Genomic DNA, 25,753 nt, shown 5'->3' with positions numbered 1-25,753 from the left:
AACATTTTTACGTCGTCGTAAAGAAGGATAAGGGTCTTTGTCATTCCTAATTACGTCTCCGTGAGTGGAAAGAAAATCGCGAACGAAAGCTGCAATAAAACGAAGAACAGCCTTCTACGAATCATATTCCTGAGAAAAGATAAGTGCAGGTATAAGCGAGACAAAACGTCGAAGGTGCTGTGCGCGTTTCCGTCAACTTAATGCTCAACTCCATGCACAGTCGAAGTTACCGTCAATCCCAGTTCAGTCGATTTCCATGCGATGATCGTGACAATTAACTATTTATCGATTGATCTTATTCTACTATTCGAACAACCTCGCTCCGCCATCTTCGTTCCACTGAGTCGATCCACGGTCTCATTCTACCAATGCACGCACTCTTCTTCTTCTGTTGTTGGCACGCATCTTCGCGAACCTTTGGAGGACCTTGTCTCCGACCAGCGAAGCATGGAAAATGAGAGTACTTCTTGCGGATAGCCCGTGCCAGTTTGTTTCGCCGCTTTTTAACATGCCACTGAGAGATCTTGGCCTCTTGACAAATGCTTTCTACGTGTTCCTTTACGCTCCGTTCCTCCGCGTTAGTCGTTTCTCCGGATCGGAAAAGAGGCCAATCTGCTGACACTGATCTCGCAATGTTGCAGAACCTGAATCTCGCGCTCTATTCGCTTCCTTCGTCTTCGTCGTTCTTCCGCGTCCAAGTTAATCAATGTATAGAGCAACACTGTTTTAAAATGTCGTTCCAATCAACACATCGAACTGTCGTTTCGGTAGAAATCGTTCTTGCTTGATTGACATGGTCAGCACGTGCGTGGGTGTCGACATTGAGAGTATCTCTTTTTGACACATGCCCCGTTGCACATTCAGCTTCCTGCTGTTCCACCTCTGAGAACGCATGTGATTCGTCGAGCAATATGCGAGGTGGATACGCGTCAATCAGATTTATTATTCCAAATGAAAGATTTGAGTTGTCTCATCCGCCACTTTTGTATAACTTTCATATCTTGTATTGGACGATTCTTTCTGTCCCACGTTAATACGAAGACTGATCTATATAATTCATTCACCGTTCACATTTTCGTCCCGACGTCTTTTTTATTGTCGTTTTTATTAATGAGATATAAATAAAGGTAGAAACGGGCAGATTTGCGTGCCACAAGCAACTGAACACGCGACAAGTTCGCACAATGCTCATTGAATTAAAAGCCGTTGCGTTTTATGCGCTCAAACTTAAAGCGTAGCTTGCTCGCTTTGGCCTCATTAATTCACATGATTCTAGCCCGGTGATTTACGTTCTCGGTGGAGCAGATCGGTTCATTTGTAATTGGAGGTTCGAATGGAGGTGGAATCGAGTGAAATCGATCCGAACAAATAAGTTGAATAATTCGAGAACCGAGCCACAGTCGAATAGCAGCTTAAACAGACATCGAATCGTCCAAGAAATTCGAGTTCGCTGACACGTTTTAAACAGCTCGAATAGATCAAATTCAATTAGACTAGCTTTTGTAACCAACTCGTTCGAGGCATTACTCAAATGACCAGGTAATCGATCTGGATCGATGAAACGAGTTTAGATCGACTCCGATTTCGTGTTTTCAAACGTTTCTCGGTTTGTGATCATCAACATTGGTCAGTTGTTGACTGCCACGTGCTCTTGTCATCCTTCCTATTGAAAATATGTATTAGCCACTTGTCAGAAACCACAGTAACTATTTCTAGAATGACAAATGTATGAATTGCTGAGCACGCAAGAAGAAAAACCTTCACGGTGTCTGTCAGGGAGCAATTAATTCGAAGCGTGGGAAAGTAGACGACGCTTTACAACCGCGACTTCCGCGATTTTAGATCGTGCAGGCACGCGTTACGTGTCGCTCACCAATTAAGGTGTCCATTACGTATTTTAATCGACGTTGAAACCGTTATGGCGGACGAACGAGGGCCGCGGGGTCGAGCATGAATCACTGTACGTCGTTTGCAAGGAACATACTACGCAACCTGGTAGCAGCCTCCTCTTTACGGTCGTTCGCGGCTCTGTCAAGGCCACGAAGCCGATCATCGACCATTTTATTTACCCTGATCACGTTGACATAGCGAATTGACGAGCCGATGAAATTACACGACGTCTTTTCGTGAAAGGTTTCGTGATTGTTGATGGTACCATCTTTGTACTACTACTCACTGTTATTGCGTATAAGGTGCTATGACTAATGCATAATTGGAAGCGCTGTCATTTGAATGTTATCGAAACACTGACGAGGAATCGATAGAGCGAAGGTAACTGTTCGTAAGTGGCTCGATAACCACGAGCGAATTCAATTTTATGCGGGCTGATTCTGCTAATAGTTTCGGGTTTTCGAAGTCGGTTTTCACGAGTATTTGCGATGGATTCGTGAAAGCGTTGCATGTTTCGGAGTTATTGCGAACTCGTGTTCACACGATTCGAAGGATTTGGATTTTAGAATGCTCCAATCATATCTTCCTAGGGCCTTCTTATTTTTTTATACAAACTCGCGAATTATGCAAGCCAGATCGAGCTTTCGATATGGTAAAATTCGCAGTTTATATTTCATCATGCTCGTCGCTAGCGGCGAATTCGACCAAAGTTTCACGTTTCCCTGAGAAATTCGACACGAGTCCACAGGTCGCTTCTTATCGGATCTCGAGGTATCGATCGACACGCTTCTTCTACCAAGTTGTACCTGACTTTACCGCAGAATTAACGCGACCAGAGTAAAGCGAAAAATTTCAGAAACGAGTAGAGTGTCCGATCGTTGCGGTTCGGCCTATCTCTAACCTGTAAGAACGTGAAAGTCGATTGGTAGCCACGTGTTCGTGTTGTTGGCCGGCTCGTAAACGCGCACTTTTTATTACGGTGAAACGTGTCGCGACCCTGTCCCGCAGACTTCGTGGGATTACGTAAAAAACCATCATGGACTTGCACCAGTACGTCACGCTACGTTTAATGACATAACAACGAAAACGTCGGTCCCTCGTAAAGTTAATTTAACGACTAGCTTCGCTTTTAGAATACGTGTCAAGTGTACGGTTTATCGTTTTGGAATGTGTCGCGTGAAACGAACGCGTAGAAATTTCAGTATTGTGCTACTTGCGGAACCTTCAAGGAAGTGTGAAGTTAATCGTCGAGTTAACTTGCTGAAATCGATTATTATGCGATATTATGAGTATACAGTGTGCGCTGAACACCAATTTCTATCTGGTAATTAGCCTGTAACTTTCAAGGATAATTTTCCTTTCGTTGGTCTCGAACGCGAAGTCAAGCGCTGACAAATGCCCTAATTGCTCTCGCGACCAGCCGCTACAAGATGATCTATTACGCGTTTACCGCCGTTCTTTTAATTCACTAGTGTCGTTCGGAGAGTAATTAACGTTGTTTGTAATTAAATGAAGGATTCTGATCGAAGCGAAATCGTGTAGCAAATGTTCCTCCTCTTTTTACGGCAACTTCCTGCAAGGATCTTCCAGGGATTGTATCAGGGCGCCAAGGACGCAACGTAATTTATCGAGGCCAGAAACGAATGCACTAAGCACGAATCGTTGTTGTACGACGTCTGTAGAATTTTTCTAGGGGTATACGCATACAAGAAGAACCCGGTGAATAGTACGCAACGCGTTTGAAAGTTCGGACGAAATATATTACCGAGGGCGAGCGATAAGTACGCAGGTTAACGCTGTCATGCGGGTTTGATAACGCCGATAACTCTCTTCCCACGCACAGATACCAGCTTTATCAAGTAGTTTTCACTGAAACAAAGGCAATACTGCCTGATGTGTTACTCCAAGCCATTATTCATCGACGCGACGTTTTAAAATTTTCTCATTTCCTTTATACTTTTAGTTGTTCTTTAACACAGATACGTTTATCTTATTCTTATCTCTAACATAATAATCGCAAGTAGATTTCTCAAATTTGTGGAAAATCTGAAGGTGCGTAACTTATCACTATTGCATTGTCGCTATCGAAAAATTAGACGGAATTCGTGTACCAACATGAAGATCGAAAACAGACAACTTTATAGTTATGAAGACGCGTGGATGAGGAATCGAGCGATTGACCTGAATTTCCGCACGTTACAAAAACAACCCGACTCCCCTCTCGCTTATGCGCGTTTATAATAAATGCAGGCTGTTACGAGCGTAGTAGGCTGATGACTGTCATGCGTTTGTTTGCAGCGTGCAATTGCATTTTATAAACGCGTATGAATCACGGAGACCTTGAATGGAAATAAGAGTTAACTGACGCGCGAAAGTGAATCCTCCTTCGTATCGGGAGGTTTATGAGCCGAAACGACGTATTAGTTTCCATTAATCGCGCGCCAAGAAATTCACGTGGTTTCGTGCTAAATGCAGAAACGATAATAACGAATATCGCTAAGTTTGAATCGGTTTGAACAACGACCATCGTCTGTGACGCAAATCAACGAAACGTATTGGACGGCTCGAACGTTGAATTCATTGTTACACGCGAACAATTTGATGTTCTTTTGTGCTTCGATCAACGAAGAATTGAAATTAAGATACGTTTTAACACGATGGGTGACAAGAATTTCCAGGGTGATTCATGGATCATTTGCATCTTTTGGTCGTTGAAACGATTGATCGTTGATCATTGGGTGCGGTATAAGTTGCCAGACCGGACGGCGTAACACAAGGATGGTGTTTCGAATGCGATGAGCAATTGGAGTGAAGGACATGTCACGTCAAGGTTCTATTTCGCGGGATAAGTATGCAAATTCTCGCATGATTGTAAAAGCCTGCGCTCGTAGAAACTTTATCCTTCGTCCAACTCTTGAGTTATCTTCAATTTCGAATGCCTTACAATTATCTGGACAGGCGTGTCCTTCAAACTGGTGATAAGCAGGTTAAAGGCGTGTTTCACTTACAAAAGACACTCTGGAATTTCTTGATCGAGACCAAAGGTAAAATTATGAAACTTCCATTGTTCATCTTTCCTCCGATACGTGGAAATAACTTTTATTTTTGTTGCGAATAAATTTTGTTCCCTGGCGGAAGGAAATCGTTTACGTAAAGTATTTCCAGTTGCTATTTTTAATTCATCAGGCGCAAATCTTTCCAACAAGATCACAGGTGCTGATAGTGGTAGCAAAGTAGGATGAAAGCGTGGCAGTGGAAAGTGAGCAGAAACTCACTCTTGAGCTTCCTTCCTTTATACTTCTCTTCATGCTGATTCTTCTTTATAAAAATCCAAATGTCGCGACGGAACTTCGTTTGCAAGATGTAAGAATAATGCCACGTCATCGACGACAATAGAGTAATTGGCGATTGTTCCCTCCAGGACGCGATGACATAACGCGTTTTTCGTGAGACTGCGAGTGAACTGCTTTTAGAATTCGTACGGAAGGAGTAGCGATCGATTCGTGATAGCTGTGCACCATGGGAAAATAGCGAAATACCTGTTCGTTGATGCTTATGGCTGCCCGTTGTTCAGCATTTCTGCTACTCATAACAGTACTCCACGGTGTTCGGAGCTGAGTAGGAGGAGAGAAGATAAGTACGTTGGCCGCAGGAGCGGGTTCCATGAAGACGAGGTCGAAAACCGTGACTCGCGACGCGAGACCAAGGGCAGACGATGAAATTCGAGCGAATCGTGGAAAATTGCTAATTGTGCCCGAGTGACGCGTCGCGCTCTGTGGACGGTCGTTTCTTCACGGCAGGGAAAATTGCTTGTTGCCAACAATTAAAGTAACAAGATGCTACCCTAAGTGTAAAATAACTATTTGTTTTATTGCGTTTTGTAATATTTTTTATCGACTGTTTTAATTCTACTGTGGTTCTTGAATGTTGATGTTTCAAACTTGTTCTCGTTTCTACAAAGAAAAATCCTTTTAGGTAACAAAAGGTTTATATCGATAAAAAAATACGGTTGGATGCAAACAGCGTTGCAAGATTGAGAAACATAGTTATCTATAAAACAATTTAAATTTCAAGCCTCATGGTTATTTCGAAATTCGTCGATTATTTCGAGCAGCGCAGCGTCGCGGACCTTCTCGAAAAGCAATCCAAGGATCGAAACAACGAGCCGTAAATTTCAATCGTTCGTATTGCCGATTCGTAAAAAGTCGGCCCAACATTGCCGACAGTGTCCTCGACAGTACTGTGACTGCTGCAATTCCCGGGGTAACGAGGCGTACTTTCATCCGATATCCTCAAGTCGAAACGCATTTTTCGAGATCGCCAGCGAACGAAGGTTACCTACTTTTCGTGCAACGCGAACAACACGAGATTTCACTCGCATTGTCGCCCGGTCCTGCGTTTCCACAGAAAAATAAACCGAATGACGAAACGAAATAAAGCTCGTGATCACTCGATTTCGTGAAACGCCTTCAATTTGTTTGGATTTTGTTTCAATAGGAAATTAAAAGTTCTTCGAACCGAATATTGTTTCCCGGACGTGTCGAAGGCGACAGTCTCTAATTTCCAATGTTTCACAGGACGTTCGTGGCAAACAGTACTTCTGTTTTCACTTTTTACGACGCGCAACGTCTTCATTTAGTTTGACGTATACCTTGTCCGGTGATGTCTTTTTCTGTAAGTGCTAATTACCTTTTCGTGTTGCAAATTGCCGAAACGAACAGCTGGTTGTCAGTCATTAGCCTCGAAAGAACCAAAGTCGACGTAGAAACGCGACCACGATGCGAACATTTACATACGCATACCTGGGTAGGTATCGCGGCCATTTGTATTTAGTTAACACCTGTGCCGTTTGAAGCAACGCTCTCGCGAAAACAATAGCCAAGTCGATTACGTCGCACTCGACCTGGCATCCTGAATAAACTTTTTCAACGTAGAAAGCGAGAACCGATCGATATTGCGACCGCGATTCCATGAAATCGGCTTAGTCGTTGCTCTGGATCATTTGCCAACATTTTAGGGTTTCCCTGTGTTTCGACGATATACGAAGCCCTTGCGAATAAAGTATGATAATACGGATGATAATTCGGAGCTTCTGAGTATCTTCAAAGGGTTCGATATAATAATATTGGTCGAGGCTTTCAAGCGGCTTACGGAACGATGACGGGACTGAAATGCTCCATATGGTTTTGTATTTGAATCGCCTGATTAGCGACAAGTGGTAATACAAAAGGTGACAGGTGGCTATGAGTTTATGGAGTAGGTTTAAAACGTCGGCCACCTTCAGTGGAATTCGATCGCAAGTGTTTTGTGAATTAATGATAAAGTGTATGAAAGAGATAAAGTAATAGATCTTTGAAATTCTAGAGCTTCGAGATATCGGTATCGATATTTAATTCCACTACGATCTTTGGAACATTTTTATCTCATTCGTATTCTTTCATCGTTAAAGAATTTCCTGAATTTGACGAAAATGTGGTAGAGTCGTTAAAACGTGTAATATTTTCTTTTACGCTAGTGTCTTTCTGAAAGTTCTCAGAGTGTTTTCGCTTGTTAAAATGACAGAAAACACTGGGATACAAAAATTTGAGAATCATATGTTTGTCATAGTCTCTCTGATTACGCAGCGTTTTATCCACTGAGTCCAGCTTTTAATTTTTCTATTCCGTTCTAGCAAATGGAAAAAAGGTCTTAAAGTAGTCATTTTCATTATGCACATAGCGTGATTTATATGATAAATAATTACGTTACTGAATCAGGTTATACAGTTACGTTTCTAGTTGGGCGATCGTTGGGCGAAGTGATATTAGCCCATCACGGCACAGGCGCTTCACGGCATGAAAACGCGCGTTCCAGATGATTCGCTTGAATCGGCATCCTTTCGTGCCACCGGATACGACGATCGCCGCAGCGATCCGTCCGAATGACTAAACTGTTGCCCTGACGCTCTCATAAATATTAAATTGTTGCACTTCCTTCTTTCGCCCGTCCCTCTTTCTCTCGGTTCGCCAGGTCGTCGTCGTATCGGCGACGAAGTTACGCGTGATCAAACTCGGTTTGAGTTAATTAGCGAAGTGTTGTAATAATTGTTCTGTAATTCGCTATCTCCGCTGTTGTCTACCAACTATAACTCGACCTCAATGGCTTTAACCGACGAAATCTTGGCATCTTTGGCATCCACAGACTTTCATTCGATGTTTTACGAGCCTACTGAACGATCCAGCGTTAAAAGCTTTTATTTTAGTTCTAGCATTTCATTTGAAGAAAAATCAAAAGTTCGTTAAACAAAGAGAGGAGACCCTGCCCTCAGAGCACCATGTTTTGGAAATACGAATAGATTAAGTATCGTAAAATCATATATCAAAGATTCCTAAAAAAGAAACAAACTAAATATTTCATATAAATTTTAAATTGTTGAATCGATCGGTCGATACACTGTAAAGGAGCGTCACTGATCGCCCGGTCTTGAAGAAATATTATTGAAGTAAACACTCGGTGTGTTTCTCGCATTTAATTAATTATCAGAAGGTTTACGTATTCGTTCGCATACCCACGCGCAAATAAACGATGATAAATAAATCCAGTTTAAAACACGGCCTCTCACAACCCAACAGACACCTCCAAATAACATGGAAACCACTTTTTCCACTTTGCACGAACTTAATTGGTCACGTATTAAATTGGTAAGGCAACCAATTTCGAGCTTGCTGGAATATTCGTGATTCGGAGGAACATTTCAACGACGTTTATCTCACTGCACGAACGATTCGTTCTTGTTCGTGCCTCGATACACAATACACGCATCGGTATTTCCTTGGAATTTAATGTTCCTCGATCGGTGGACCGGGGGACTGGTAATCGCGTCGAATAAAGCAAATCGAGGCAAGGAGAACGGAAACGTTATTGGTTCCAGATCGGTCGAGAACTCGATGTCGCGATCGTGGCAACAAACTGACAACCGATGAAAGGATATTATCAACACGCCTAATTATTTCAGATCCAGACGATAGCGCACGAAAGAGTTAGCTAAACGACTGTAAGCGGAAATTCGTGAAAGCACATGAAGGACTAACAAATGCAAAAATTTTCTTTGCACTCGACATTGCACTTTGGTGCCACCTCTATCTGTCCTCACAGTCACGGAATAAAACGTGACGATCCAGACAAACTTAAATTATTCTCGAATATCCGCTACTCCTTCGTAATGTATTATTTCGTATCGATATACCATGGCATGTAAATGTCACTTCGTGATGTACGTGATATTCACGCGTATAATGAAACGCGTTTGCATTAGATACGTTGTTTTCAAACGTAGTGTTTTCTCTATAAAAACGAAATATAAATTAAGGAGTAACATTGTTGATAGTTTCGCACGATTACAGTTCTCTTGGATTTCATTTTCGAATTAATTTTTCATCATGAACGTTTAAAAGCTTGGCTGTTACAATTTCTTCGATTTACGCTAATGGTGCAAGCACGTGTACACTAACGATTGCTGGGAATAACTTCATAAATTTTCCTCTTTCGAGAATAAACATCGACTATACGGCGTAAAGTCTTATCGATATCGATCGTAGAACGCGAGTCAAAGGTATGCAATGGAATTTCGAAAAAAAGCGGGTCAATATGTTTGCATTGGTATTATCTGCTTGTCCAAAGCCGATATCGTTTCTGGAGATAAACGCCCAACATTTGAGCTCGGCTATAGATCGAAGGCGACCGGCCGTGAAATACGCTGCTAACCATCAATTACCGTGATATACTGGTTCTTGCAGCGACTACCGGGCGAAAGAAGCTGCATCCCGCCAATAATTCGCCGATTCTACTTTTAACTCCTACAACCGAGCTGCAGCATTGTTATTTGCCTCGCAAATTTTTTTTGACAGGCTGCAGTTGTTGACCCACGATTTATAGGTAATTTCAACTTAACGATCGAACGAGTAGTGCTGCCTTATGTAATCGGTCTTTTTAGATTTTTTATCGATCATTTTCTTCGACCAACACCTTGTCGAAAAACCGGCCTGCAGATTAGACAATGTCCGATATAATCGAAGAAAGGAAAAAAGAGAGAAAATCAACGGTATTTCGAGACGTTTTTATTAGGGAAATTTACGACAGGGAATTTGGAATGGATAATCGTAGCAAATTCCGTAATACGTACAGCTCCCTAATATACAGTTTAATATTACGGTAAGGAAACTGGAGCAATAAAGTTTCGAAATTGGCTACGTTCGCTAAGTGGACTCCTAATTGATCGTGCTATTAATCTGAGCCTAAGAATCGATGAACCATTTTTAGAAACTTCTGGGATTTCTCCTCTGCCTTTACCTCGTGAAAGAGAAAAGCATAGACAGAAAACGTGAAAAATGAACAAAATCATAGTTTCACGATTAAAGAAACGCTTTAGCCTCGTCGTAGCGTCTTCCGCGCTTACGCCTACTTAATTAAGCTCTCTTGATCGCCACCAGAACGTAAGGACAAACGCACTACACCGGGAAAAAAAAAAAAAGACGCGAACGCGTCGATAGCTTCCTCCTGGTTATTCGCGTGCGTGCTTTATCCCAGGCGATAATTATCCGCATTCGAGAGGGAAGAAAAAGAGGAACCGAGGAGAAACACGTGTCGTGAAAGGGGTCCCGTGCGTGTACGTCGTTACGTATGGTCATTACCAGGAGTAACTTTTAAGCCTGATGTTCGCCAGCTACCCGTTGCGGTCAGCTCCGTCCGGCAAAATGCCTCGTTACTTATTTTACGAACGAACCTTATTACCAGTCCTCGTTTAAAAGCACGTCGTGTGCATATATCTCGAGCGCCAAGCAATTTGTAAAGCACTTTCCCTGCGATCTGTTTTCCGGGTTCGAGCTTTTCCACCGATCCGACTGGAAACTGTTGTTTTTCTCTAGCTTGTTTCGAGATCGACTCAAGAGGTAATGAAAAAAGAATTCAATAGGTGATGCGGATGAATTTGCGCGATCGGAGAACGCAACAGGAAATCGCGGTCTCCTACAGTCGCGACTCCTGTCTCCTGTGTCCGCTTACATAATTGTATATACTTATAAAATTATACCTATATCTCGCGCTATCACGCGCCGCGCCGCTTGCGCAACACGTTGAGTTACACGGCCACGTTACGTAACGGCGATTTTACAATGGAATCGTTTACGGTACGCGGCCGTTTCTGGACGATTAAACGAGAAGCCATGAAAAAAAAGGCAGAGCCGAATCGAGCAGTTCGCTCTAGAGGTCGGAACATTCTAGGACAAAGATACGTACGAACGCAACGCTCGCGGAAGCGATTCGCATGCTCGAGGATCCGGGATGGCTGATTTTTCTTCCAGGTTCGTTCTCACGCTGAACTATCGCGCGCTTCGGAAATGATAGAGCATCGGACCCGCGCCGATTTCTCGTGAGATCCTCCTTTTTCCTTTTTTTGCCAATCAACTCTCGACCCGATCGTTTTGAAGCTTTAATTTTCGAGGATGTTTTTGTGCGTGACGCAGGTAGTACGAATTAATGGTTGTTGTTGGATGCCAGTCTCGTGTTAGTTCGGAAGTTCGCCGGTCATTTTTGTTTCGAACTAATCGCGTTTCACTTGACACACTTTGTTGCGGATCCGCATTATTGGTCCCGCTAAATTAAGGAGATTTATTTTCTCCAAATATACGTATACGAGGAAGTATTAAGGAGGAGATGAGTATTATTAGAAAGAATGATCGTAAAAGTGGTTCAGAAACTCGTGGAAGATTTTAAAAAGAAATTTAAACAGAGTCGCTTGACCCGTTTGCGTTCTTTGTTGACAAAATTATGACGAGTTGATTGGTGTCGAGTTCTCTGCTCCGATCACGACAAAATCGTGTCGAGTCAGCCACGTGATTAGAATCGAGATGCAAATTTTACTTTCGTCCTTAGCTCGGACTACCTCGTTACGACAAAAACTTTCTTTTCCGCCGGCAGCCACGCACGTTCCTAACCAGAACGGGGCAGAAATCCAGCGCAAGATAGCCGTGTGAACTTCTAGTCCAGCGATTCTTCGAAGAAAAGTTTCTGTTTTACCTGTCTGTCTTATACCTCCCTCGCTTAAACCCTTATGTAGAATCATGTGACTCGCATCAAGCTTATTTTTCTCCCATCAAGCAAGGAAAGTACAAAACATAGACAGTAATGTGTAATTCGTTAATTAAGAATCATAAGAGATTAGACTTTTATACCTAATTATAATCAAGTCATGTTTCATCGAACATAGTATTCGCGATTGATTAATTCAAGAAAGCGACTCGAGGCATAGCTATTTAACCATGTTTCGCATTACTCTTGTTACGCATGTACGTTTCAAAGTACACCTATATTTGGGCCGTAAATCCGGCACGCGATGACGATATACCGACAGACGGAGCATGACAATATCAGCCCAGATTCGATCGAAACGAGCAAATTTGACATAGATATCGAATTGCAATAACGTCGATTATTGCCTTGCAAGAAGTCAAGTATCAATTAATGATAAGTCATCGGAGATATCGATTGTCACGGACTTCGGTTTCAACCGAATGATTGCACCGAGACCGAGATAATTGCTGTACTGATTGTCATCGCTTTCGAATCGTAAGAAGGATAGAATTTAAAGAGCATACCATAAACGGTAGCCAAGGAACCGCTTTAACTGACACCTACATTAAAATAGAAATTTGCTTACGTCCTAGTTTCTTTCTTTCATTCTTTCTTTTCTTCCGACGTTCAAAGAATAGTTAGTAAATCGTTCGTCTAAAAGATATTACATGATCTTTTCTCTTCTCTAACAAAGCGTTTCACATACTAGATCTGCCAACAGATGTTACACTTTCCTTCCGATTACGATGACTTTCGCACGAAACGCTGCTTACGTAATTTCGTCTGATCCTAGGCGAGTAAAGAGAGCGTTACTCGTCATCCCGACGATCGGATCACTTTCCACGCGCACGCGTCTTTGCGGAAAAGCCGCTGAGAAAGGATCGGGAGCGTTCCCCGAACCGGAACGCTCGTTGAAATTCACGTAACACGCTCTCGTCGTATCCGGTATCCATCGAGCTGCACTTGCATTATAATCCGAGTATTGGGTGTTTCGTATCCTTATTTAAAGGGACGGCAAGTGAATCGTTGCGAATTAATCAATCACGCTTCGCGATTAATCGATGCGGATGCGTTGGTAAGAATTTCGCAAGCAAGGCGCCCGAACAATGGATCACTTTTACTCTCGGCACGCTCGCCAAAGAGCACTTTGTGTTCCGTTCGTGGAATCACGAATAGGTTCGACAAACCTTAACGCCAATCCCATGCCCCATTGCAAATATGAGAATAAATTACATCGAATAAAAGAGAATATACTATTTATAACGAGCCGGAATCGACATTTTGTTCATGGACGTGGGCAAACGTCCCGTTCCACTGGCTTTATTAGAATTTTCTAGCGTATAATTGCGCGTCAATTACGCGCAGAAACGTAAATATCGCGGTGAAGTGTATTAAATATGGGCGTAGAAATGGGATTGGTAAAGAATTTCCATTCTATCGACTCGTATGCTTATTTATGCTTTGTCCGTGGATGGGGGTCCCCGTTTAATCGCGATTCCGCCAATACTCGAAATTTGATCACGACGTAGTAATTACGCTTATGAATATATGTACGCAGATAATTTCTATCGAGTATTAATAGGATAACTAGCAACGGAACCTCCATCCGAACATAAACGTTGCATTCTATTGAATTGCCTGATATTTCAAGCTTATTGCCATTTCGCGACCCTGTCGCTAAAGATATCGAAATAAAAAATTCCGCGGGTCACGAAAAGAATCTAAAAGTTCAAAGAGCAATTATGCGTAAGTTTATCACTCGTAATTGCTCTCGAACGTTTGCGTCTGAACTAAGTACAAACAAGAAATCGCGACACGCTCGAGAAAGAACATGGAATCTAAATTTCGAGGAAATCGCGTGTTTACGAATCGTCCACTTTTTTCTCCGAACATCTACGTGTATCGCGTCCAGTTAGAAAGACGCCGCCTTCTGGATAATCAGACGCGAGTTCATACGAACAAACCTCATCGAAATTCGAACGAACCTGTCTCTAACCAGGCGCGAACTGGAAATTCAAGTATAACCTAACCTTGTAGTCGTAGGTACGCCAAGTCGCACGATCAAAGTGAACAGATGCGCAACTATTTACGTTCGAACCTTACCATGTGCGTATTTCCTGTCTCGCGATGCTCTATTTTCATCCGTTTATTTTTGATAGCTGAGCAATAACGGAAATTTCGGGCGTGGTGCCGGATCAAACAAATGACGAAGACGCGATTGTAATATAGAACAGTATTTGTCTTGCTAGACGATGGATCATCTTCGCCAAGATATCCTACAGCAATAAAAATGAAGATAAGAAAACCGTAAGAATTTAGGTCGATGCGTATCGTTATGTAATTCAAAAATTCCTAAAGATTGTATCGACCCTAATCTATAACGCTAACTGTCTCACTTCGCAATCGATCACCCTGTAAATCACACGGTGTAAACTTTTCAAACAGCCAGCGTTAGACGAATAATTACTCTTCGTTTTTCGTTCTAACTCCTTGGGTATGTTTTTGTAGTTGCACAACGAAACTAGTCAATCAAGTAAGTTATCGATAAGTAGTTGAGCTGTTCGGAAAGTGCGTAGCGAAATTTAAGAAGTACGACTTTCTGAACAACTGTCTTTGCGATCTAACTTCATCAGGATCTCCTAACGTAAGCATCCAATTTTCTCGTTCTAGGAGTCAATCGAAGGCCTCTTACTTGGCGTATCGTCGAGAACGAGGAGCGCCCGACACCGAGGGCAGTTACAAAAGAACCATGTCACCGACATCTCGCCTAGAGGACTGGCCACCGCCGCGGGATCACGACGATCCGGTTCTTCTGCGCGTCACGCCTCATCATCCGTTGCAGCCCCATCACCATCACCATCACAACAATCATCATCCGCAACAGCCAGAGCTTTCCAAGTCTCACAGCGTGGACGCTCTTCATCATCGGCTGGAGGAACGGTCCGCGCAACAGCAACAACAACAACAGCAACAACACTCGGCGGAGGTGATCGGAAAGTTGTCGCACGATTTGAACAAGAAACTGCAGTCAAGTGAGGCGAGATCACGAACCAGCGAGAATAATAATAACGATAACCTGGAGGATCGACATCAGCATCATCACCATCATCATCATCATCAGGAGAAGAGGCAGCAAGAGAAAAGGCACGATTATGAGCAACGTAGGGAACGGCTGTCGCCCCAGAGCGTCGAGATCCTTAACGACAGGAACCGACAGCTGGAACGCGAACGCAGGAAGCTGGCGGCCAGTTGCGAACCCCTACCTCAGAACAGAGAGGTAATATTTCTTTTCGGACGTTTAGCGCGTATTGTACCGATACATCCTCGCTGGAGTAGGTTACCCCAGTGGAACAGCACAGCCATTATTGATATATTCTTTCTTATAGTGAGTAGTGTTTCCTCGAAGTACTCGTAGTACTTACTGTTTTCTTATGGTACGTAGTAGGGAAGTAGTAAGGACGTAGAGAAGAAAATTTTACTGTATTTATTTTATTTTAGTAATTACCAGACTGTTTTCATATTACGCTATTTGTATGTACATCTTTAAAAATTTTAATTTCCCATAAAGGCATAAACTAGAAAGCATAGTAATTACTTTTTTTATTAGTTAGTTAGAAAATCTATCATCTGTGAAAAAATATTTAGAATCTATATATGTTTAATTCTATTGAAAATTTTCGTCTCTGTTATACTTTAACGAAAGATTAATCGAATAAATTATAATTAGAAACAGAGTCGAAGCATGGACGCGCCCTCAGCGGTTGTCGAAGAGGATTTCTTCCGCGAGCGTAGCGCCACCATCGAAATGACCTCGCAGAACATCGAGCTGCTCAATCGGCGTAACGAGAAGAGAATGAACGCTACGTCGACGTCGACCAGCACGATCACTACATGCATTACGACATCGTCGGCATCCACGACAATGACGATCACGACGGACAGTTGCTGGCCACGAGGTCACGAAGTTCGAAGCTCCATCGAGGCGTCGGCCGTTTCGGAAAGGCCTCCAGCCCCGACCAATTCACCTCCTAGAACACCGGATCAGATGGAAGGAGACAGCTCGAGAGGCGCCGTACCGAGACGATCTGGAAGCTGTTCCAGTTCTTCGTCCGGTAGATCGTCAGACCCTCGTGTTTCGCCACGGATATTATCCAACAGCTTTTCTAAGAGCGAGAATTCTTCACCTAACAACAGAAAAGTCTCCAGTCCTACACAAACGGACAACACTGGTTCCTCGAACAGATCTAGCTCGCCCGTCCGTTCGAGTCAAACGAACGAGATAGAGCTGAGAGTAGACAGATCTTCCTCGTCCAGTAAGTCCAGATCCGGAGGAAGGTCCTCGACGTCCTCGATCTCGAGCGTGTCGAAGGCTTCTTCTTCATCGTCGTCGAGGAATTCTCCAGTCGAGGAAGACAGACCATCTCCTCCGGTATCACCGTGTATGTCGCCTCAACCAGGAATAGAGGGACTGACATTGGTGCAACGTACCGAAGTTGTGCTCCGAGTGAACACTGCTACCAGTGACGCAGCCTCGCAGACCGAAATCTTGGAGCCAACGGAGTGCGAAACACCAACCAAGACTCAGGAAATTCCACTGTGCAGAAAGAAACTGCCAGAAGAAATCGAATGTGAGGAACTGGGCAGGGATTTGGCGAGCCAGCTCAATCCGAACGACAAATTGGTGCCTCTTCTAGGTGAGTTGTGGTCTCGTCGATAGCTTATTGATAAAAAAAAAAAAAAAAGAAGGAGAGAGAGAAACGTTAAAGAATACCGTTAGCTTTCGGTCGAACGTAAAATGTTTAGACATGTTTTATATCTGTCATATTTTATTCTTTCATCATTGGGTCTTTGATCCCTGGTTTAGATTGATCCCGGATTACCCGTGTTCGAGACAATTACGTCGCATAAAAGTCAGCCAGACATCGATATTAGTAATTCTCCTATTCCATCGACGGCTTATCGCGAGCAAATTTAGCCTGGCTAGTGTCATCGACTTCGATCGGCTTGTCGAAATTTTTACCATTTATACGACACTCGCGAACACACCGATAAGATACGCAAGCTAGTTTGTAGTTACTAGTTACATACAGACCTACCACGTGTCCGTTGATGCGCTCGTGCGTCATCTGCAACGAGGTGGAGCCCACTGGCGGGGCCGTCGACCTTTTATTTTAATAAGCGTTAAACCAATCGACGGGTCAACCGTATTATTCAATTACGCGTCGTTATTGCCTTTAGCCTGGTTCCTCTTCATGTACAACGTATATGCTCGCACGTGGATTCCAAGCGTGCAGAAATTCGCTGAACAGAACGATCAAGCCATGTAACGATTTGTTCTTATCAGTTCCAGCGCCGGAGCACAAAAAGCCTACCGACTATGTTACCGGTTTATTCAGGGTGGAAGCGACCTTGCAACCGCGACCTAGGCGCCGACTCTCCCTCGAGGAACCGACGACCCCGTGCTCCGAGAACGGAGACGAGGAGAAAAAGTGAGTATTATTATTGTAATTCGAATAATTGGAGGCTCTTTGGAAACTGGTTATCAAGGAGATTCCCGCGTGTGTTGTACAAAAGAATGTTATTTGTTCCTTGTTTAGACGTTGGAAATATTACCGCGAGGATCCGTAGATTAAAGTTCGAAATGTTAAATCTACATAATATAAATTTTGTATGTTTATCGTTCCAAATTATAATAATAACTTGATAATAGTGCCGAGATAATAGTCACGAATCGTAGAAAGAAGCATACCTCACGATAGATTGAAATTCAGAAGATACTTTTAACCCGCATTTCACTTTATAGATTATTACTTTAAACTCATAGCGAGCGATGTTCGATTGAAACGACCATGCAAAATCCTATAATTTCCATAGCTTTGAAACTATCATTTGCATGTTCTCTCAGCTATCCGCGCCGTTTCCTCTCATTATCGTTACATAAATGTTAACCGATCGTCCCAGACGATACGCCACGTCGATATTTCATACAGGTTGTTCCATGAGCGAACCTGCGACTGCCACTTTCACCGAACACCTCGACCATGCAGCATTATCAATCGAGCCGTGTCCCCGATCCCAGTGATTAGATACAGATCTAGTTACAAAAACGCGCTCGAGTCTTATAAATTTTCACGATTGGTGCAATTCGCGCGATTTCAGAAAATTTCCCGCTTCGGTCGCGGCGGAACGGTGTCAAGGAGTTTTCCCTTTTTCACGTTGCACCGCAAACAAGATCCTCGACTAAAGAGGTCGTCGCTCATGGAAAGGACCTTTATTGGACGGCGAGTGACGTTTACGTGGGCGTGACCGCGAGATTCCCAGTCAGGCATCGTTAAACGAACTCTATTAACGTCGGGATATAATTGTCGTTTTCAAGAGGAGGTATGAATCGATGACACAGAATAAATTGTCTGGGCTATTTGTATGATTTATAATTTCCTAGTCGCCATATATCTATCGTTTCTTCTTTCGTGTTCTTGTTTGATTACGTTTTACGAGATCACGAGAAGGGACGATGAATCTGACATTATCCTCGAATTTTTACGCTCCAATTTTCTTCTTATTTTGGCAAATAAAATGATTTTTAATGTTCAACGTAAAGTTGAAGTCACACATCGCGCTCGAACTTTAAAAGTTCCTTAACGATAAAAAGATGATTGGTTTGGAAATGATACAAAGAACGCAGGAAGGCTATTAGATCTTGAAATAAAATTTAATATCTTCATACACTTTGCTTCTCGTAAAAGGAAAGTGAAAAATATTTTTCGGCAATTAAGTTAGTAAAGGTAGCCACGAACGTTCTTCGGTGCCTTTTAAAGTTGTCACTGATTAATTTCGATGGAGAAACGAGTTTTTCCCTTTCCCGCCAATCTGGAACCACCCGACCAATCGAGGACAATATTTTCGCTGGCACGCGCCGGGAGAAAGTACTAGAGGCGCAAGGCGGTTACGTAACTAACCATAAATGATATTGTTAGGCTAGCTACTTGGTGGTCTACGCATCATTTCGTTCACCAGTCTCACACGGACTAGCGGTGACATCGTTTCGCTCGATCTTAGCACGCGGTTGTCGTCACAATCTGCACGCCACAAGAACACGTCCAGCATGGAGACCAAAGATACGGAGAAGTACATTAAAACCCATGTTCCCTTTCGCAATACCTACTCCCGTACAATCTGAACTAATCGCCGACTTGAGAACATCCGCTGATCCGTTCATAGCGAACTAACTAACTATACACCCTAGAGTCGTTCCGCTTAACTAACGTTTCCCCGTAGGCACCGGTACAACTTTGTAACGTTTGCTTCGTTAACTATACGGAGAACCCGAGCAAAAGAGCTTCCTACCACACCCCGGTGGAGCAGAAACGCTTTCGAAAGCGGTCACGGGTGGCTTCTTGAAGCGCGGCGCGTAAGATCTGCGCGTAAACGCGGCATGGTGGTCATATTCGCTGCAGCATCCACTTCCGCTTTTCATTAATTCCCTGTAGTTCAACGAGCGAGCCGAGTCGAGCGTTACAGTCGGCTAATCGGTGTGCTTACTCTTCGAACTGCCACAAACCGCGCTTTCCTTTCTTTATCACTTTCTCCTCTTTTATAAAATTGCTCTTATAACACGACTAACCCCTTGCCGTGCGATTTTTCTAGCAGGTATAGAAAAGAACTCCAAAGATTCGCTTAATATCATTTCCTCGCTATTTCTATCATATACTTGCATATATTCTACGCTTTTAGAAGAATCGGAGCATGCATAACATTAAGATGAACTGTTGCTTGTTCAAAATTCACATTAAACTTGTTTTCGTTTAATCTTAACCCTGACTCTAATCACGTGTGTCGCCCGATATTGTATTATAAGACGAGCGGTTAATTATTACTAGAGGGGTTCTCCGATAGTATAGTATTGTAGTATCTCGAGAGAATGTACCCAACTTAAATATTTTAGTCGTGCTCTATCTACTTGGCCATCCATCATTTAACGAACGGAGAACCACGACAATTCAAATTCATCAAACTCTGAGCAGAGCGTATTACGAGAAACCACGTGGTTCCGCGCGACAAGACATGCGTTTGCATCGACACAGTAAATCATCCGTGCGACGTTCCCCGTTGTACAAAACGTGCCGATCGATTCGATCGTGAGTCATGCTGCCGGCTGATGCAATCCGTGTCGTCCACGATCACGAATTTTGCTCAAGGATTTTTGTGGCCCGTGATCGCCAGGATTACATCAAGACCAGCCGCCAACGAATGATTTAGAGATGGAAACTATGCTTGTTGCAGGCACGAGACGATACCCTCTACTCCGGTCACTCCATTATCGACGGACTTGACGAGTCCTCTGTCCCCGACATCGGCTTACTTCACCACATCCGAAGGAAAGGCGAGATTCCTCACAAGATACACGCGTGACGTGACCGTCGAGGGGTTGACGCGGCAGGAAGACTCGTCGCCGCCTGTCGTTCCCACCGACAGTCTTGATCTCAGGCAGAAAAAGGTAAGAAAATTTTTATGGAAGAGAGTTGGTTGTATTCATACGCCCAGTGGTCGGTAACGTAATATTACGCTTTTAATGATTTTTTGGAAATATGATTAAATCAATCCTATCTAATTGGACCAAGACCACGAAAAATGAGTTACAGTTCTGTGAGAAATATGGGCAATATATAATTTAGTTTTCAAACATAACGCAGCTCTTTAAGAGCCATTATAGCTACAAATTTAAAATACTAGAACTAAAATTCCAATAATTTGATCAATTCAAAGGTTTGTTTTATGGATCCCTTTTTCATAAAGCTGTTCAATGATCAATAACACTGAGAATATGTTTACTCGAATTAACAACAGTAACTAGTATAAGGCATGGGATATTTGAAAGTACATTCTTAAAATTCTTATTCGTTCTTTAATCGCAGGAACTTTCCTTAAAATTACCAGCTGCGAATGTATTAATTTATGCGAACGATTCCCGGAACCGAGCTCTTCCTTTTTTTTCTATATAATCATCCTTCAACTCTCTTAAACCTTGCTTTCCCTTTCGTATCAAGTCATCAGGATTCTAATCCTATGTCGCCTAATGCATCTTCCCATTGATCAAGCTGTCTTAAAAATGACGTGAACAACGGGCTGTTTCCGTTGCGTTCTGTCATGCGGTCGAAAAGGGCGAATCCTTGAAACGTTGTCGATTTTCTTCGCAGGAAGAGCTGATGATGAGGCTGGACAAGAAGCTGGTGGTTCTGAGAGCGGAACAGGAAGCTGTGCGAGAAGAGGGAGATGTAAACGAAGCTTTGGGAGCGCGAGTGGCCACGAGGATCACCGCGGTCGCGAGACCAGCGGAAGCTTCCAAGTATCGGCTCCACGTGGAGGAAGTAGGCAAGATCACGAGCCTTCTTCTTGGCCTGAGCGGTAGATTGGCTCGAGCTGAGAATGCTCTGTACGGAATGCCGGCTGATCACGCGGAAAGGGTAAATTCTTAATTTAAATATTATATTTAATTTATTACGTGAATAGTTTTACTGAACAAGGACCGACAGACAATGAGTAATAGTTTAATTAAATGCGCGGATATTAATATTTAGTTTTTTTCTGGAAATGTACGCGTAAATTGATAAACGGGTAGGATACAAGGTCGATTGACCGAAGCAAACAGCGATAATTTGTCGTCGAAGCAAGATATTTTAAATAAACACGGACCGCGTTGGAGTGAATACGCGTTTATTGAAATTTTACTCGGCGTCCTTGCGTTGTCATCGACTCGCGGTGTTACGTGCTTTCGTAAGGCGATTTGTAATTGTTGAACAGGAAGGACGGAGAATGCAGGTGCAATTAATCATGTGCCAGGCAGAAAGTCGTCTTGATTTATAGACGAGATCTTATGCAATAAGTTTCATTACATGGTTAAAAATTAATTCTAGTAAAAACTTTAAAGTAAATAGAAATCCAAGAGAAATCATAGCTAGAGGAGGAAATCAATAAACTTCAGTTACATGAACTACTGTTTCTCAATGAATTAATAAGCTTCTACCACATATTGCAGCAATTAGAAAACTCCAAGTAATTTTTAACAAAGAACGATAATAAAGAACATTCTATTTTTATTCGCAGAAAATCCTGGAGAGTAAAAGAGACAAGTTGATAGATCAACTGGAAGAGGCGAAGATCCTAAAAAGCAACATCGACAAGCGCAGTGTGAACGTATCGACAATTCTGTCGAAGTACCTGAACGAAGAAGAGTTCGCGGATTATCAACACTTCATCAACATGAAGGCGAAGCTGATCGTGGACGGCCGTGAGATTCAGGACAAAGTGAAGCTTGGAGAGGAGCAGCTTGCCGCACTGAGGGAAGCGATCGACTAGTCGTAAAACAAACGCGAACCCGATCGCAATCTGATCGCACCAGAGACGCCTGTTTATACCTGAAAACGCGTGTTCCCTCGAGCATGATACGATTTTTTTACGACAGGAAGGAACACGCGATCAGATCCAGGGTATTTTGCAAACGACACGTTGAATTTTGTAAACGATCCTGCTACGCGTGTGTTCGAATCGATGAATGGAACGTGATATCTCTAGCGAATAGGCGTACTGGTAGCTTGGAATCGTTTTTCTTTCTTCTCTTTTTTTTTTAAGAAACACACGTGTTCATTGTACATATCCTTGGAGTCCTAGATGGACTAATCATCGAGACGTCTTCTCGTTGGTGCAAAATTGCACGATTCGAGAATTTTATATCGATTCATCGTGATGTTGTGCGAAAGTAAAATTAATTATCGCACGACGATGGACGATCTTTAAGATCCAAGCGTGATCCAGAGACGGCCTCGAATGGCTAATCTTTACTAAACTTGCACTAATTGTATCATGTGGTTCGTGAGCCGAGATTAAGAATGAAGTATCGAAGTAGGCGCCACGAATGGGCACACTCGTTGATAAGGCAACGAAATGGAATAAAATTTCGTTTCCTTCGTTTAAAATTGTGTGATATGAAATAGATCTTTAACGATCAAAGTTATTCGATCCAAGTGTATCTTCCGGTTAATTTTCTTGTGATTTATGTATTAGATATATTGGGGTGGTCGGAATTTTAATATATTGCAATCACGTTATTTTCTCGGCGATAATGAATTAAAAACGTGACGGAAGAAAAGCTCGAGGAGTGGGTCGCTCTTACGTTTCGACGTATTCCATTCGTGGCAACGTTTGGACGAACGCCACTGAAAGTAAACACGTGTACAGCTTATGGATGTTTCCATTACCTGGTTAGCATAATGTGAGCGGCGCTCAAGCCGCGGTATGATTCTTGACCTAGAATTACTTCTGGTGCCTTCGTATATACGATATGTGATATAAAGGGTAAGGAGTCACGTGCTCGTCAGATATACTATATCCGAACAATACAGGCATACCTAGCGACGTTGTAACATGTATATAATTATAAAAGATGAAACAAGCTAGCGTTTAAGTGATATATCATAGGAAACACACGACACAACATAACACACATGATTCGATGATACAGGTGCGTAAATATGCACGAGACTCGGATTCGAAACGCTTTCGAAACCATTATACATACATACATGCTCACATATACAACGATTACTATTTTTTATGTTTTTGTTCTAACCCCAGAGGCTCTCGTGAGCCTCTATGACGCTTGTGATCTTACTTACTTCTGTACGACCGTACCAAGGACTCTCGAAAGCGAACATATCAAAGATAAATAATTTCGAGCCTCCATGGTGGTCTTACGAAAAATTTTATGCCTCGGTCATTTTCCAAGCAGTTCGTCGCTCCTTTCCCCGCCTTTGAGCCCTTTTTCTTTTTTTTTTTTTACATCCCGTTCTTGCGTACATACCCTGCGTTCTTCGTTTCGACAATCGTGTCGCAACGATCAGCCTCGATCTCGACGACGAATTCGAGAACGAAGAAGACGTGGCAAAAGTTTGAAGCGTAGGATCCTCCGGTTTTTTGAGCTCGGTAATGAGATACTTACTGACAGACTCAAAGATCCCGAGATGGAATCTGTCTTCTGTTACTCGACCCAGCGAAAGGTTCGCGGCGCGATTGCATAATTCCGTGATTGAAATAAACGAGTATATTGGAATGCTTTAAATTACTTAGCGGCACTAGAGCGAAAACAGAGATGAAGGTGGAATACCAAACGATCTATTTCGATTTCGCAATGCTCGAAACTACGAGCTGCTGAATCTGTAACACTTTCGGATCGTCAAATCTACTATCTGTTGTAACTTAATTTCTAACGATCGAATATCATGAAATAGTTGAATTCACTGGAATTCCACTTAATGTAAAAACTGGTACGGATTAACCTAATATCTCAGTACAAATTGGAAAGGATCGTAAATTAGAAAGTGATCAGCCGATCGGACCGTTTCGCGCGGAACGAGAAGAACGAACAAAAAGTAAATTGTAACGCGCGTGAAAGACTGAGCACAGGGCATAAAATTTTGCGACAACATTATAGTCAGTTTCTGTTCCTCGTTTGTTTCTCGATTGTTCGCAAGATACCGCGCTGATAAGGCGCTGACACTGTAATCTCGGCGCCCGTCCGACCCGGGAATTAGCCACATTTCGTAATGTGCTTGCAAACAGCGTTTCAGCGTCGCGATTCATCGCGGTGATTCGCGACAACGATACGGAAAATTGTATATAAGAAATTCAGTTAATTCGAAGATAAAAAAACAAAAAGTAGAAAATGGAAAAAAGAGAAAAACGGAAGACGTTGATGATTAATATGATGAAGAAACCATGGTGCTCTGCATAATCTATTTTTTACGAGAAGAAACGTTCCATTAATGCGTAGGCTATATTTACCTGTACGCTAAGTTCATTAAATATTTAATAGTGTCTCCCTTCCCCCTTTTGTGTACATATTCTTTACATGCATAAACAATATTAATTTTTAACGTGATGCGAGAAGGACCCGTTTGATGAAACAGTTTACACGCTGTATACACATTGATACGTGCGTACCGTACACGTAAGCGGCGACGCTAGGTCGTTGTGTTAGTCTGACAATATTATCGCATATCTCGAATGTATTACGAAATCATTACGATAACTACCTTTCCCAAACTCGCTTGCAATAAATAATGCGTTGGAAATTAACGTGGAGCCGTTTATTTGATGATTCAACCTTGTGAACTGTTTTAATTGCTTACAAGCGTTCAATTGTCTTGGGTTCACAAATATTTTGATCGTTCGGAATTAAGCTCGTTTAATATAGAGTCGCGCGAAAAATATGAACAATGAATTTTAAATATCGCGTGAAAAGTTTTATCAAAGCACCGGCGGCACGCGGTATAACCTACCGAGGGTAAATATCCAGTCAGTCTATTTCCTCTATCGTTGGATTGGCCGAAGAGCTATAATTTTGCCCGTATCCTGTGCTGTTGTAAAATTTGGTAAAAATCGGTTTACAAACCTGAAAAATTAACAACATGTTTTATTTATAAATTAGAACAACGACAACTACGTGCTAATTATGAATAAACTATAATAATGGGACTTTCAAGGAAATATATTATTAGTCGGTTAGGTAGAAAGCTACTATTCGTTCGTATCGTTAGTAGATAATTAAAGGACCTGCAGAAGATAATAAAACAAAAACTTCAATAGGTTCACTAAATTCGTATCACGATTCGATTACAATAGCGCCTGTTGAATTCATTATTCAAAAAGGAAAAAAGAAGAAAAACATATCTCCCTCCACAGATATAATATAAAATATGTA

The 25,753-nt window shown here is 42.4% G+C and overlaps 2 protein-coding genes across 7 annotated transcripts in view; one reads left to right on the top strand and one right to left on the bottom strand.

Annotated features, from left to right (window-relative positions):
• Window positions 1-25,128, top strand: part of LOC126919889 (uncharacterized) — a 165,034-nt gene extending 139,906 nt beyond the window's left edge. For all 3 annotated transcript variants that reach the window (XM_050729569.1, XM_050729588.1, XM_050729580.1), the window contains 6 exons: window positions 14,668-15,274; window positions 15,725-16,691; window positions 17,342-17,486; window positions 20,281-20,494; window positions 21,195-21,461; window positions 22,102-25,128. In XM_050729569.1, coding sequence (XP_050585526.1) covers window positions 14,668-15,274; window positions 15,725-16,691; window positions 17,342-17,486; window positions 20,281-20,494; window positions 21,195-21,461; window positions 22,102-22,353 — 2,452 coding nt within the window. In that variant the 3' untranslated portion in view covers window positions 22,354-25,128. The remainder of the gene's footprint in view (window positions 1-14,667; window positions 15,275-15,724; window positions 16,692-17,341; window positions 17,487-20,280; window positions 20,495-21,194; window positions 21,462-22,101) is intronic.
• The window catches only part of LOC126919967 (heat shock 70 kDa protein cognate 4-like), a 58,070-nt gene continuing 57,441 nt past the window's right edge, over window positions 25,125-25,753 (bottom strand). For all 4 annotated transcript variants that reach the window (XM_050729774.1, XM_050729764.1, XM_050729768.1 and 1 more), the window contains one exon: window positions 25,125-25,444. In XM_050729774.1, coding sequence (XP_050585731.1) covers window positions 25,349-25,444 — 96 coding nt within the window. In that variant the 3' untranslated portion in view covers window positions 25,125-25,348. The remainder of the gene's footprint in view (window positions 25,445-25,753) is intronic.

This window comes from Bombus affinis, chromosome 1, assembly GCF_024516045.1.
Source record: "Bombus affinis isolate iyBomAffi1 chromosome 1, iyBomAffi1.2, whole genome shotgun sequence".
Classification (NCBI taxonomy): domain Eukaryota; kingdom Metazoa; phylum Arthropoda; class Insecta; order Hymenoptera; family Apidae; genus Bombus; species Bombus affinis.
The sequence above is the reverse complement of the archived record's forward strand: the minus strand, read 5'-3'. Positions and strand labels throughout refer to the sequence as shown.